General features: G+C 29.3%; 2 protein-coding genes across 2 annotated transcripts; one reads left to right on the forward strand and one right to left on the reverse strand.

Annotated features, from left to right (window-relative positions):
- Window positions 1-1,047: 1,047 nt before the first annotated feature.
- On the forward strand, window positions 1,048-1,573 carry LOC123005263 (protein Wnt-5b-like). Its single transcript, XM_044398940.1, has 2 exons — window positions 1,048-1,223; window positions 1,492-1,573. The coding sequence occupies exons 1-2, from the start codon at window positions 1,048-1,050 to the stop codon at window positions 1,571-1,573; spliced, it is 258 nt and encodes an 85-aa protein (XP_044254875.1).
- A 4,544-nt stretch (window positions 1,574-6,117) lies between these two features.
- Window positions 6,118-11,390, reverse strand: LOC123005015 (RING-box protein 1A). Its single transcript, XM_044398602.1, has 5 exons — window positions 11,199-11,390; window positions 11,120-11,147; window positions 10,949-11,070; window positions 10,806-10,891; window positions 6,118-6,296 (listed from the first exon to the last, which is right to left on the reverse strand). Exons 1-5 carry the CDS (start codon window positions 11,289-11,291, stop codon window positions 6,284-6,286), a joined length of 342 nt encoding a protein of 113 aa, XP_044254537.1. The 5' UTR covers window positions 11,292-11,390; the 3' UTR covers window positions 6,118-6,283.
- Window positions 11,391-16,547: the final 5,157 nt, after the last annotated feature.

Consider the following 16,547-nt stretch of genomic DNA (forward strand, 5'->3'; position numbering starts at 1 on the left):
GACAAACATAACAATTGTATGTCAAAAAATTAAAAGTGCTCCTCGGGTAAATTTGATTTATTACAAAAAAAAGTTTTAAAAGTTAAGACATGTTGTTAAAAACATCAAGTAAGTCCAATTTTTTAATGATGTCTTCATTACAAGAGTTTTATAAAAAGCACAATAGCATCTCTTTATAGGTTTAAAAAGCTTCAAAGGTCATTGACAACTTTTATTTTGAGTGACGATTCAAAAGTTTGAAACACAATGAGCAAATTTCGAATGTTTTTTTTTATATCCACTGATAGTAGGTACATAATAAAAATAATACAAAAAACATAATAAATATAATAATAAATAAAACATAATAAAAAAAACAAAAAAAATAAAAAAACATGTTCTCATCATACACTAATTAGATAAATGTTAATAAATCAGTTAAAGTCTTCCAGAAAAAGAGCTACTACAAAAGTAACTCAAAATTTAAAATTTTCGCTTTATTAATAAACTAGGTTCTCACTAAAATCATTTTTCAACAAGACCTAGATGTAAAATTGTCATTCATAAATTGTTTCACATCCTCGTACATAAATAAATACACGTGTTTTTATATCCACAAGAATAATTATCATGTATAAGAGCTACTTTCTAGATGTAACTTGCAGTTTCAAAAAAGATAAATTTTGGACATAACGATAAAAATTGCTTCCATAAATTGTACATAAATGCAGTAACTACTTTTAATTAGATTGTTATGTTTCAGTTTTAACATTTTCACAGATTAATGATAGAATTTTTCAGACTTTGAATATTTTTTACATGAAAAGCACCTTGGAAGCAATTTCTTTATGCAACAACAATTTTTAATTGAATAAAAATTTAATAAAACAAAGACTGAAAATTGTTGCTCTTTATAAAAATAATTAAAAAAAAACTCTAAAACAAGCTTTTTTATGTAAAATCAAGAAATCAATTAACAAAATCCAAATAATTATTTTATGTTGTTAAAAATTATTTTTAAAATCTTACTGCAAATATATTTATTACAAAGTGTTTTTTCTTAAAATCATGACCAAGTGTTGCAAGTGTCACGGAGTTTCCGGGAGTTGCTCCTTCCAAACGTGYTGGATGCAGATRCCCACATTCCCGGAAATATCCAAACAACGTTACGACAAAGCCATCATGATCAGTTTTGAGAAAATTCAAGGAGCTCTCACTTTAGGCAACACGGCCAGACACATGCCGCTATAATCGGCTGGAGACGTGTTGCCAAATCTAGACTATTTGGGAAAATCACCGGACTTTTGTTTTAGTAATAACTCGACTGGTAAGTATTTTTTCTAATTGTTCTTTTAGTTTATTGTTATTATTATTTTTTTTAATTAGGTTGGCTTGGGACTAAAGGAAGGACCTGTTCAAGGAMTAGTTCTGCATCTGCAACAATCGCAGAGAAGAAAAGTTGTGGTCTTGTGGATTCAGAGTGAGAAAACAAGAGAAAAAAATTACGAAAAGGTGTAATTGTAAATTTATATGGTGTTGTGAAGTCGAATGCGATGTTTGTGTTGAATATGTTGATGAATTTACATGTTATTAGTTTAAGGTCGTTTAGAATTGTAAGATGTTATGTGATATAATTTAAAAAATAACTATAATAAACATTTTTATTTGAAACTTTAGTGTTTTAATAGATATGTACTTGCTTATTTCCTTAATATCTTCAAAAAGACGGTTTATTAAGGTAAGATACCAGGAACATGGAAAAAATGTTAAAAAAAAATTATCTATAAAAATTTCGAAGTTATGAGGGTTTAAATTTTGCACTATGACTCTATTTATTTCTGTTGGAACAATAATTTTCCAAGTTTTTTTTGCTATAGGCTATATTAAAAGAGGAAACAAGGAAGATATATCCTAAAACGTAACTCTGTTCAATGTTATTTGTGGCTTTTATTAGCAAAATTTATGTATCTTTATTAATTGTAAAAAAACATATACAGGCTGTATTATGAAAAACGCCCCAAGCCATAACTCCATTATTTTTAAAGTTATGACAATACTTCTTAGAACAAAGTTGAACACTTTTTGTCATCTATCGTTTGGGATAGATGTTAAATTAATGCTGTTTTCGGTTTCACTAAAAATGACATCAACTTTATTTTTTTTAATAAAACACCTGTATATTTTACCACTTTTGKATTCTTTGTTTAATTGTCTTTTAACAAGTTTTAGTACCATGTGCCTAAAACCAACCATTCGTGAGATATGAGTCAATTAAATATTTATTAAAGTTGGCAGTGGAAAACAATAATATTATTGTTGACAAATATTATTACTTTGCATTTTCTCTTATTATTTTTATACTTTTTGGTGTTCTGGTGATAATGTGTTAACAGACATGATTCAAGAATATTTTGAAAGCAATAAAAATAGTTGGAGACCACAACGCCTTTACATTGGGCGGTTTCCAATAAGAGAAATTCCAATTCGTCCACCTGAAGAAAATTTGAGGATGTTTGGGGATTTTAGAAAACCCAAATTAGAACAGAACGATAAGACAACGTGACTTGCAATTTCTTGAATTCATGTTCCTGCATTTTCATCAATATCTATCTAATTATGTATCTCTTTGAAATTGGAGATGTTTTAATTTGGGTTTTCTAAAAGCCCAAAACATCCTTAAATTTTCTTTAAGTCGCTTAAATTTTCGACAATTTGGAACGTCTCTTATCAGAAATCACCCAGTGTAAAAGCGTAGTGCTCTCCCACAATTTTTATTTTATTCAAAATATGTCTGTTAACACATTATCATCCATGATTAACATTAAAAAGTATAAAAACAGTAAGAGAAAATGCAAAGGAATAATATTTGTCAACATTACTTGATATTATTGTTTTCCACTGCCTACTTTAATAAATACATTTTTTGGTTACGAACGGTTAGTTTTAGGCATATGGTACTAAAACTTGTTAAAAGACAATTAAACAAAGAATCCAAAAGTGGTAAAATATACAGCGTGTTCCATTAAAAAAATAAAGTTGATGTCATTTCCGGTGAAACAGAAAACAGCATTAATTTAGCATCTATCCCAAACGATAGATGACAAAAAATGTTCAACTTTGTTCTAAGAAGTATTGTCATAACTTTAAAAATAATGGAGTTATGGCTTGGGGCGTTTTTCATAATACGGCCTGTATAATAAAATAAATTAAATAGTTGAATCATTTTCAGTACTTTGTTGCTTTACCATGAGTGTCAGAACGAAATTGGTAACATAAGAATGATACGTGATGGGACATTTTTGTGAAAATTTTCGAAATCAGAGTGAAAAATTATAAACATCAAACGTAGTTTAATCAATGTTACCGAAAGTTTGTTCTAATTTGTTGACCTGTGTTATTGTTGTTCATTTTCTTTCAACTTTATATTTTCTCCGCTTTTGAATGTTGAACCATTTATAATTATTTCACATTCTGGTGGAATTTTAATTACGCTAGGTCTTATAATGACGAAGACCGCAGAACTTGGACAAATTTTCTTAAGTTTCAAGTTGGAATTATGAGCAGATACTTCTTGATTATTGTTTTACTATTGTTGTTGTTAGGTAAAATTTCTTCAGGTAACATCTGCTTCTCTGGAATTTTCTATTAGCGAYATTAAAAAAATTAATACATATCTGTCCATTAATCCAAAACCAACATTAAATACGTTTTCGGTTTCATCCCCTAGTCGCTAGCCACCTCTACTTTAGAATTTTAAATAACACGTAGGAGGTGATACATTTTCAGAAAGGGAATAAGTGAGCGTATCTAACTGTCAAAGAAAAAAAAAAGTCTATTCGTTTTTTAGTTAAGAGTGGTTTAATTTTTAAAATTTTTAGTCCTAGTAGCCTTTGATTCAACTCAATTTAATTTAAATAAAATTAATTTTTTAATTAACTGAACTGTCAAACGGTAAATTTTGGATGAATTTTTGACACCACCGCCTTGTTAATAAAATGTATTCGATGACACATAATCAAAATCAAAGTTAAAGGCTACTAGGACTGATGGAAATTTCTAAAATAAAACTATCCCTAACTCAAAAACGAATCGACAAAATATTTTTTTCATTTACGATTAGATAAGCTTTTTTCCACCCCTACAAAAATGTTTCAAAAAGTTGGAGGTGCTCTTTAAAATTTTAAAGTAAGGGTGGTTAGTGACTAGGGGATGAAACCTAAAACGTATTTAATGTTGGTTTTAAACTCTCCCATCGCAACCCAAATAGACATATTTTTTGTTTAAATTAAATTGAGTTCAATCAATGGCTACTAGGACTAAAAATTTCAAAAATTAAACCAACCCTAACTGAAAAACAAATCGACAAAAAAAATTTTTCTTCGACATTTGGCGACGCTGATTTTTTCTCTTTCCGAACGTTCTAAAAAGTAGGGGGTGCCATTTAAAATTTTAAAGTAGGGGTGGCTAGCGACCAGGGGATGAAACTTAAAATGTAACTAATGTTGGTTTTCAACTTCCCTCTCGGGATCCTAATCGACCTGTTTTTGCTTGAAAATACATTTACTCAATGTCAAAAGTTATTGAGACTGGATCCTTTTGAAATGAAAGCCCTGTATGTATAGAATGATCAAAAAGTCCTATCACTAGTTAAAGATGTATGTCGCATATATTACCAAGTTGTCAAAAAATTACCTATAAAAATCTCTCAAAACATTCTTATATATTATGTTTTTGGATTTTCCTATACAGATCGTATATCATGGACTCATGTCAGAATTGACCATAGAAAAGAAAGATTGAATTGACTAAAAAATAATTTTGTCATTCTCAGTTGTCATGAAGACGTTTTATTTTCTGCAGATATACGTTCTAAGTTTCTACGTTTGCTTGAGAAAGACTTTTTGGTCGTACTGTTGAACAACATAGGATGCAATGTTATTTCTAATTTTTGTTATACTGGGTGCGCCAGAACTCGTGCCCCAGAGCCATATAAGGTAAGATACCATAGTAAAAATGTTAAAAAAACATTATCTATAAAAATTTCGAAGTTATGAGAGTTTAAAATTTGCACTTTGACTCTATTTCTGTTAGAAAAACAATTTTCCAAGTTTTTTTGCTACAGTAACTCTATTTGTATTTGTGGCTTTTATTGGCAAAATTTTTGTACTGTTACTAAATAATTAAAAAAAAAACATACTATACAAGATCATCAATATCTCAAAAAATAAATGTCAAAATTTTTTGACAGAAAGTTTTTTAAACATTTTTTCCATGATCCTGGTACCTTATCTTGAAATTTTTCTTTGAGGCACGACTTCTGACACACCGTGTATTCTATTTTCAGCTCCCTTAGAAACGAAGATTTTCCACGCTAGTCATATAAGTCAATTAAAATCTATTATTATTAACATGTATGAGTCTATGAGTTACGATTACGTATTAAGAAGCTCTGTATACATAAGTACCGAGTGAATAAAAAAGATAGAACTGCATTTTTGAACCTAATTACTTGACAAATAAATAATTACTGCAGTGTAAAATACTATAAAACTGTGATCGTTTTCCAAGAATAATTTTTTTTGAAATTCCTTTTAGTTTTAGTTTTTTATTTCCAAGCTCATCACAATGAATTTCCAAAAATTACTCGTCGGAAATTTCCAGAATTTTTGGAAATCGAGTTTTTAAAAATTATCAAGTTTTCGTCTCATTATGCTTGTGTGCAGCCTCTTCAGCGAGAAGTAGCGTGCCATGTGTTACAGTAAGCTATATATTTTTTAAACTTCTAGACAGATTGGTATTATTTTTTTATAACACCCTGAGGTGCCCTTCTGGAATTGGTGGTTTTAAGTACTTATGCAAGTAAAAGTTCGRCTGCACTTTTTGGTAATCTATTGCCGCCGGCACTTAACATTTTTTTCTGAAGTGCAAAAGTTTAAAATTTATAAATTAAATTTTCTGTTCAAAAATTCCAAACTTATGCTAATAATGTTTTTTAAGATAGGTGTATAATTAAAAAACATAATACAGAAAAACTATGTCATGAAATTCAGACATCTGTTTTTATTTGCATTGTATTGAAATGAAAATAYATAATATATAAATACTACATATTTGAGAGAATAAAAAATTAAAAAAGTCTAAAGTGAATAGTAATTTATTGCGGTAAAAATGTAACAAAAATTTAAAGAACTGGATTATGCAAAAACAATGAATTTGTGAATTCTTTTACATGTTGACTTCAAGAAAAAGTAAAAGGGTAGGAATCAATTTGCCAAAACGCATTACGCTACTAATAAAATAACGATCAATGTCCATACCTGCAAAAAACAATATAATATCAATATTTATATACATCATGTGAGCAATAGAATTTTGAATCAGGGAGAGCCTTGGAGGGAATTTTCACGTATGTCTTCTATTAATTTTGAGTAATTAAACTACTCGCAGTTAGTAACCGTTAAAACTACTTTTAAGCCTCGATATTTTAAATTTAGATTAGATCTCGTAATTTATTTGTGTCAATAATTCGTTGTTGTAGATCACCTAAATCAGCAACAGAGTTTTGAAAATTGTGTTTTTCAAATGTGGCCATAAAAAAGTCAAAGAGGGTGATATCATATGACTTCGGAGGGCAAATTGTCTCTCTATTTAAAATAATCATGCGATATCCAAAAAAAGTGGCCCAGAAAAGTAATGTTTTCAACCAGGGTCAAATTTTTATATGGGATGCTAAGTTGAAATGTGGGTCCAATATATGAAATAAAAAAATGTACAAAAACCACTTTTTGAAGGAGTTGGTTTCCTCTATTGAGATTGTGAAGTCACTTTTAATTGAAATCATGATGGTTTAATAAACGAAAATTTTTATTAGATCAACGTCTTCAGAGACTGTAATTTTAATTTTTGTTTTTCTTTTTGTTTCTGTGCACCAAATTTATAAAAAAAATTTTTAGATTTTTCCATTATTTTATTTTCCATTATTTATGCCCACAAATAAATTCAAGTATCGGGTGATTAAAAAATGTGTGGCGTAATTTTAACCACTAATACCCCTCTACAAATGGGAATAGAGAGCACAGTATTTATTGACCCACCTCAAAAAATAAGAAAAATTACAACTTTCTAAAAATCAGTATGAATAAATGATTTTGTGGAAATATTTTATCGTTATCGTTTATCCGATTATTATTGGTTACATACTTTATATTCACCTGTATGTGTATCTTTCTCTGCAAGGGCCAACTCTGATACAAAATTCCGTTGCTCACCCGTCACATACATACGAAAATTGTTATAATTCTACCTACAATAAATTATGCAATTATGGAGGTTTCAAATTTGAACATTTGACCTTATTTATTTATTAAATGTATTGTCACCGGCAATGTTGCAACATATTTTTCAACTAAAAAGGCATAAAAACATTGATCAAATAACATTATACATAGTGCGCCAGAACTCGCGCCCCAGAGAAAAATTTCAAGTAAGATAAGTTACCAGGATCACGAAAAAATTATTTTGACATTTGACATTTTTTATGTCTATTTAATGATACTGATAATCTTGAATATGTTTTTTTTTTCAATTATTGAGTAAAGGTACAAAAATTTTGCCAATAAAAGCCACAAATAACATTGAACAGAGTTACAATTTAGGATACAGCTTCTTTGTTTTCTCTTTTAATAGACTGTAGCAAAAAAACTTGGAAAAATATTTTTCCAACAGAAATAAATAGTCGAAGTGCAAAATTTAAACTCTCATAACTTCGAAACTTTTATAGATAATTTTTTTAACATTTTTTCCATGTTCCTGGTATCTTACGTTATATGGCATTTTTCTCTGGGGCGCGAGTTCTGGCGCACCCTATATAGTTGCAATTATGAATACTTTCTTTATTTACTTTTCTAATACTCGTAGTATATGTACAATATAAAATTATTTAACCAACTGAAATAAATTGGGTCAAAAGTGCAAACTTTAAACTACCATAATTAAAAATTATTATAGATAGAATTTTTTTAACATTCTCCTTATACTTTATAACATAATTGAAGGGGTGAGTGGATAAAGGTGTTATGTAACATTCTGTTTCTACTTTGCGTTCGTACTAAGGTTCATTACGAAACTGTTTTGGGTTTCGTAATGAACAAATACAGTGCTATAAAAATTATACTAAAAACAGGAAAATTTAGTCTTATAATGTTGGCGACCTAACCGTTTTTCCATCGAACTGTCAGTGTCAATCGGTCTAACGCAAATGAAATTATTCAAATACGAAATTTTTGCTATGTTTGGTTTAATTAATCATCGCAAAAAATATTCCGAATGAACATGATTATAGTGGTGCTTACGCATACCTTTAGACCATAAGACAAAGTAAAATAAAAGGTACTTACTGTTACTTTTGAGACTTTTGTAGTTAGTTAGGTAGGTTTTCCGTCAACTTACTGAACAATATTGGCGTGTGATCTCACAGGGAGAAAACTGTTCATCGTATTTGCCGTCAAGGTCGGTATTTCTAACGCCGTACATTGCAAAACGTCTTCGATACCTTCGAAATTCATTTTTACGAATAAAATTATGACCTTTCAAATTAATTTATTTCATAGCCACCTAGCCACCACGCAATGACGCCAACTGACGCAAAACTCCCTACATTCCAAAATTTTAATTTTTTTGTTTTGTTTACTGACCTACGCAGATTCACTTCCTACAATTGTTTACAAAATCAGAAAAAAAAATACCAATTAGATTTTGAATTATACGCAATTTTCCATCTTAACTTTGAAAATCATTTTTATTTATGACCTTCTACTTATGCCATCGTAAATTTAGGTGACAATGGGGAACTGCAATTGGGATAAGATTCCAAGGTTTACAACAAAAAGACCCTTTAAAGCGGTCGGCTACCAGTAAATAATTCTTTTGTTGGCAAATTATACCATTTTGTCATAAATCATGGGTCTGGTTTGTGTTTAAATAAAAAAAGCGATTATTTGGCTAACCAAGTCAAAATTTGAAATTGTGATATCAAAATTTGATGCACTGACAGGTACAGATTCATTTAGTGTAAAAATTTTAAAGGTAAATTAACAAAAAGTATTCATAAAACACACAAAACTGTTACGGACTCATTTATTATCCAAAAAAATTAGAAATATTTTCAAATTATACCCTGTCAATAATTAGTTAGGTWTATGGAATATCGCCAGTTTTAATTACTTTGAAGTCGCGATTTATCAAGTGCGCGTAATCGATGCCCCACCCGGTACTATTTGAAAACTGGTATTTTCTTATAAAACTATTTTTTTTGCAATATTCTTGGTTTCTATTAGGAATGAAATTACCAATTGCTAAAGACGTTATGTATAACTTGGATTGTTAAATAAACAGTGGATAACGGTGTTAAAATATGTTTAAATAAATAAATAAATGTTTTAAAAAAGCACATATAACACTATTTTTACTTAATTCAATTACTGTCCGATGTATTCTTGACAAAATTTTGCGAAATAATTGCGTTTTTTATTGAAAAATGTTTTAAAACGCTCGAAAAGTGCATAAATTATGTGGTTTTTTATTTAGTCTGGTATATGTATTGATTTTTTGGTATGTTTTTTAGCAAAAATTAAAGAAAAAACTTTGTTTTAAACTTAAAAACGCAACTAGATGTTTGAAAATTATGTGATTTTTCGGCTTATTTTTGACGAAGTTTTGTGCTTTTGATTAAAAAATCTGCTAAAACGTTTGGAATAGCAACCAGATGATTTTTCAGCTCAAAAACATGTTTAAACTCTCCAAAGAAGCAAAAATAATTTTAGTTTCGTGATAGTTTATTCATTTCAAACCTCATTTTCGACGAAGATTTTCAAAACAATTGCGATTTTGGCTAAAAAACGTCCTAAAACGGAAGATTTTTTTAACAAAATTTTTAGCACAATCTAAAAAAGTAAAAATAACACCATTTTTGAGTAAATTTAGGCATTTGTGACGAAATAATTTTATAAATTTTTAATTGAAAAACGTGCTAAAACGCCCAAAAAATCATATAAAAGGTCATTTTCAACCCAATTTGGTAATTTTTCAATATGTTTTAACAGAATCTTACAAAAAAACATGATGTAAACAAGCAAAATTCATTATTTTTCACTTAATTTGATGACTTTTCGGTAGATTTTTGTCTAAATATTTCTCTTATTGAAAAATATGGTGTTAATATAGAAAACCGTTTTCGAAAAGTCGATGAACTAGCAAAATTACACCTCTAGTAAACAAAAAAAAATCTTTTAAATGAGAATGTTAATTTTCGAGACAGCATAAAGTGAACTTTTTATAATAACTTATAAATGTTTTGTTAAACTTGTTATTAGAAAATAAAGCTTGTTTTTTGGTACATAACACTTTTATCAATTTTTTAATAATATAAACTAATGCATTATAGTGGATGAAGGGGTCATGTACATTTGATCGTTAAAAAATCTATTAAAAAAATTGTTACCTAAGTTTTCTAATAACAAGGAAACAATATTCACATAGGCCTTTATTGTATATCATGTGATTTTGTTTACCAAAAACAAATTGGAAAAAAGTACTAGCAAATTATATTAAAATGCTTATAACTCCAAATATAGACACTTTTATCCACTCACCCCTTCAATTATGTATTGTGTCATAAAACTGTTAGGAGTTATTTGGACACTGTATTATTAAACAATTAATCATTAAAACATAAATGAATGAAAACATGTTCAGTAATCACATTATAAAATGCACTTTTAACTGTGATTGTCACGCTTAAAATGAATCCAACAAAGTGAAATACATACTTCTGAAATTCCCATTCTCGGTTATCTAAAGGACACACYTGCCTCGTTTTCAACCATCTCGAAATACAATGAAAGTGAAACGCGTGCTAAAATCACATCACAAATTTGCTATACATTAAATATTAAAACAACAAATTACTTACATTACACACACCCCACGCAACTGTACATTCTTCACTGGTTGCTGAAGCCTGGTTAGCCTGACATTCGATACACAGATCCATAATGTGATTGCGGCAAATGGCACAGTTATCGACGACAATATCTAAAATTTTAATTAGAATCGTCTTTTCCAATAAAATTGCTCACCGTACCCCAAGCCCATAAAGCGACAGCGTTCCACTACAAAAAGTGAGAATCATCAAACTGTTAGGTTATGTTATTCAAACTTACTTTTTTTACTTCGAAACGCTTCTTTTCACCTTTGGAACTGCTAGAAGTGGGAACTTCAACTTCATCAACATCAACGTCCATTGCTGCTGCCATTTTTGCTATAAATAAGACAAAAATAAGAGTTTTTTACGTGAAATGCCAAATTGGTTTGTTAGTAAAACTTTTTCGACTAGGGAATTTTACTTTTGGTGTCTTTTCACACCAACATAAAAATAAAATGTGTGATATTTCGTAGTTTTTTTATGCAGAATCTCTGTATTTTAGTCACATCAAACACGATAAACAACATATTTGCTACTCGTAATATAAAAAAAAAATATACCTATTTTTACAATATAAATTGTCTAAATTTTAAGTGTATTATTAGTTGACTGACTTACAGGCGTAATATCAATAAAAATACAGAATGTTCCGTGTAAACCCCACAGAAGTATTGGGAGTTCGAATAATAGTATTTATTTGAAAATTGATACATAGCCATAAATCATTAAGTCCTCCTAAATGAAAATATTTGCAAGATGGCGGCACTTTCTGTTATACCGGAAGTCGGTCTCAACTTTCTTATTTTAAATGGAAAGGTATATTTTTTACTGCGTTCTATATACCTATACCTAAATTTAGCCGTTTTTGAAATATTTGGAGTTTTTTTTTTAATTTTGGATCAGCACCTTACATTTTAAAAATCGGTAACTCTGCCATTTTTTAAGATTTTGAATTCATTTTTTTTTTGCGTTTGAAAGAGAAAGCTTAGATCCTTTTTCTGGTGTTTTCAAATTTTGAAATAAAAACATATCTCAAAATTTTAAGGTTACTTTTGTAACAATTCAAATACTCATCTGAATTTTTTCAAATGGAATACCTCAATTTTTATTTTACTAAATAGAAGAGTAAATTACTATTTGACAAATAGTGCCAAAATATGGAGAATCAAAGTTATGCAAACTTAATTATTATTGATAGGTTCTACCATGCGTTCATTATTTAAAGCTAACAAGTGAGAAAAACTTATTTTTGTTTAATGAACGATATCCTAATTTTGTTACACTCTCCATAAATACCAAATAAATTAATTAAATCTAAGTTTGAGTAGCTTTGACTCTCCATATTTTGGTACCGTTTGTCAAATAATAAGTCATTGTCGACGTTTATTAAGAAACAACTTCGACATTTTTGATTTCCATAGCAAACTATTCAAAAACGTAATAGATTTTCGACAGTCTTAACAAAAAGTCACCATAACTTAAAAATTATTAAATTTAGGTATTGGGAATGTTAATACAGATCGATGCAGAATTAAATTCTATTCCATTTAGTAAAATATAAATTGAGGTATTTTATTTGGAAAAATTGAGTTATGGGTATTTTAATTATTACAAAAATAACCTTAAAATTTTAGGGTTTGTTAATTTTTTTTTCAAAATTTGAAAACAGTGGACGTCAAAAAAAGGAATTTAAAATTAAAAAAAATAGCAGAGTTATCGATTTTTAAAGTGAAAGGTGCAAATCCAAAAATTTTTGAAAAACTCCAAATATTTCAAAAACGGCTAAATTTAGGTATAGGAAAATCTGATGAAAACTCCCTTAAAATAACACGATTAATCCAAAAACGCAGTAAAAAATATACCTTTCCATTTAAAATAAGAAAGTTGAGACCGACTTCCGGTGTAAGCGGAAGTGCCGCCATCTAAAATTTTAAATCATGAAATTATTGTTGTAATATTATGTATAATGGGTTAGGCAAAAAAAAATAATTAGAAATACCTCTCTCGTGAATAATCCTGTATAAAGTATTTCATATAATTTTACAAAACATGAACTTATTTAAAAAAAATAAATTTAAATATAACACATACCTATTTAACTTTAATCATTAAAAAAAGTATCAACTATTTTTTTAACAGCCAAAAAGTGCAGTTGTAGAAGACATGAAAGAATTAATTACATTTATGTTWCATTTAATTTTTGCAAAAAAACAATTTGAATTTTAATACTTTACAACTCTTGTATCAAAATAATTTGTAATCGAGTCATTTTTGGTTCCGAAAACTTATGTCGCTTTTGCACTAATTGCACGTGAGAAATCAAATAAAATGACAAGTCAAAAGGTAAAACGACAAAATGTTCTGGAATTAGTCGCCGACGTATAATGTTACTCGTAATAGGAGCGTGCTTTTTTGAAGGTAAAAAAATAAATAAATTTAGATAAATCAATTTAGTTATTAAATAATCATCTTTTTAATCATGCCATTTTACCTTTTTACTTTTACCTTTGACGTTTCACAGACATACGTTTTCGGATCCAAAGATGTCTCGATTACAATTACAAATTATCTTGATCTCGGGATATAAACTTAAGTGTCTATGGTGGAAATACTGTGATTATACCATGGTGTATTATTACCATGGTATGTATCAAGAATGCTCATTTAATAATACCTACCAATATATTGTTGCAATTTATTAATCTATTAGATACAAAAACAAAAATTGGGGTCTTTTATTTAAATTTTTCAAGTTACTTAACATTTAACAATCTTATTTTTTCCTTCACGATTGCAATCCGCTAAAAAATATTATAGCACTAAAGTTTGAATTTTGAATAAAGTAATAAAAATCTTTTTTTTTTCTAATAGCATAGATGAAATATATATATTTCCTCTATGCTAATAGGTAATCTTAGTTTGTATGTAACAAATTTCTAAAGAATATTCGTTAAAAAACAAAATATGTTATAAACTAAGAAAAATCGAATAATAAACGTTTAGAATAAAATTATCAAAATTAAATTTTACCACAGAGAAATTATACAGGGTGCGCCAGAACTCGCGCCCCAGAGAAAAATGTCAAGTGCCGGCAACAATGCGTCGCCACAAAGTGCAGCCGAAGAAGTAACTTTTGTTTGCATAAGAAAGTTATTAGACCCTTAATTCCGTCAATCCCAGAAGGGCACCTCAGGGTGGGATCGAAAAATTATATCTGTTGCTGGGTTACAAAAATAATACCAATTTGCCTAGAATCTTCAATAAATAGTTGGTCTACTGTAATTTTCACATCTGTCATGTGATGACATAACACTCCATTTTCGAATATTTTTCTCCCCGAAGAGGTTGTACACGAGTGTAATGGTTTGAATTTGTGTTAGATGTCAATTGTGTGGTTTAAGTTTTAACCATGTGATTAGCCGCTGATTATTTGGAGATAATAACCATATTGGGAAAGTGTTGGCGTAACGCCAGGGAGGCAGCTAGGATATTTTCTGAACGTTTTCCTGACAGAAATCGCCCATGCTATAAGGTTACATTGAGGGCGATTGCCAGGGTGCAAGAGCGGTCAAGTCCTACCAGAACGAAAAGAAATTAGAGGTGTTCCCAGAACGGGGCGCATAGTTGAAAATGAAGAAGCTTTTCTTGATTTTTTAAGATTTTTAAGTAGATRCATCAGAGAAGTTGTAGTCATTATAACTGACATACTCGTATTAGGACAGAGGAAATTTCAAATGTTTTGTTTCCGGGGGCATTTCATCAATGATTTCCAGTAAATTTGTGGACTGACTGAGAATATTCCAAATGCTTTTTTTCCGGATACATTTCAGCAATGATTTTCAGTAAATTTGTGGACTGTTGAGGAATATCAACTAATTTCAATATCTATTTTTAGGTTACAATTACACTACCGAACAATAATACCTTGGTAAATCTACAATTATGACAGTAAAAATTATCCTAACCTGTTTTGTTCAAGCACAAATTCTTATAAAAAGTACATTTTTCTGTTACTTTTGCAATAAAGTAAAGAAACTGGCGTAGGTACATTTTTACCTTTTTGGTTAATCTAACTCGCTTCTAGCATTAGTTTTCGGCTTGTTGTCTGTGTCATATCGAAGAAAAAGTTAAGGAGGAACAATGCTTCTGAAGAAAACATCTAAAAGTATTAAAATAGTTGTTGGTTCATCGCAGTGGAAATCGAGTTTTCAAAAATTTTCAACGATTTCGTCTCATACTTGTGCACAGCATCTTGAGCGAGAAAAATATTCGAAAATAGCGTGTTATGTCAAAAACATGACAGACAATTACAGTAATCCAGCTATTTTTTTTAAATTCTGGGCAAATTGTTATTATTTTTGTAACCTAGCAGCGGATATAATTTTCCAATCACACCCTGAGGTGCCCTTCTGGGATTGGTGGAATTAAGAGTCTCTCAACTTTCTTATGCGAGCAAAAGTTACTTCTTCAGCTGCACTTTTTGGCGACCCATTGCCGCCGTCATTTGACATTTTTCTCCGGGGCACGAGTTCTGGCGCACTCTGTATTTTAATGAACTTTACAACACCCTGTATACAGGGTGCGCCAGAACTCGCACCCCAGAGAAAATTTTCAAGTAAGGTAAGATACCAGGAACATGAAAAAAAAGTTTCAAAAATTCTGTCAAAAAAATTTGACATTTATTTTTTGACATTTGACATTTTTTTATGTCTACTTTATGATACTGATGATCTTGTATATGTTTTTTTTTACAATTATTTAGTAAAGGTACAAAAATTTTGCTAATAAAAGCCACAAATAACATTTAACAAAGTTACCATTGAGTACACAGCTTTTTTCTTTCTTTTTCTAATAGACTGTAGCAAAAAAAAATTGAAAAATTATTTTTTTAACAAAAATAAATAGAGTCAAAGTGCAAAATTTAAACGTAACTTCGAACTTTTTATAGATAAAATTGTTTTAACATTTTTTTATGTTCCTGGTATTTTACCTTATGTGGCATTTTTCTCTGGGGCGTGAGTTCCGGCTCACTCTGTATAATATAATATTTTTTTACTTAAGCTTTTTTTTCGAAGTAAACTTGACATTTTAATGAGAATTTTGTTTTCTGGCAATTTAACGAAAAAAACTGCTTTTGAAAAAATTACGAGTAACTTCTGGCAGATCTTTGAGTTAAACTTCCTGAAGGAAACAAAACTCGAATTTAAAATGTCAAGTTTTTTTCGTAAAAAAAAGCTTGAGTGTAATTCGGTAAGACGATTTAATGAATACGTAAATTACTAAATTAACAAATAATAATTAACAAAGATTCAGACGCTTTCAAAAGTTATTTTCCGTTTTGTCGCTGTAATAGTTAGGGCGGTAATCTTTTGTCGCTGTCATAGTGACAAAAACACCGCGGCTTATGGGATTTTTAGTGTATGAAAAAAATTGTCTATGATATTACATAAATGCCAAAAAACATATCGAATAATTTAAAAATATGTGGCGTAATTTTTACCACGAATACCTCTCTACAAATGAGAACAGGTGGCACAGTATTTACTGACCCACCTCAAAAAATAGAAAAATTACAGCTGTCTAAAGA

This window comes from Tribolium madens, unplaced genomic scaffold, assembly GCF_015345945.1.
Source record: "Tribolium madens isolate multiple individuals breed KSU strain unplaced genomic scaffold, Tmad_KSU_1.1 Scaffold_20;HRSCAF=117;Tcas5.2_LG4, whole genome shotgun sequence".
Classification (NCBI taxonomy): Eukaryota; Metazoa; Arthropoda; class Insecta; order Coleoptera; family Tenebrionidae; genus Tribolium; species Tribolium madens.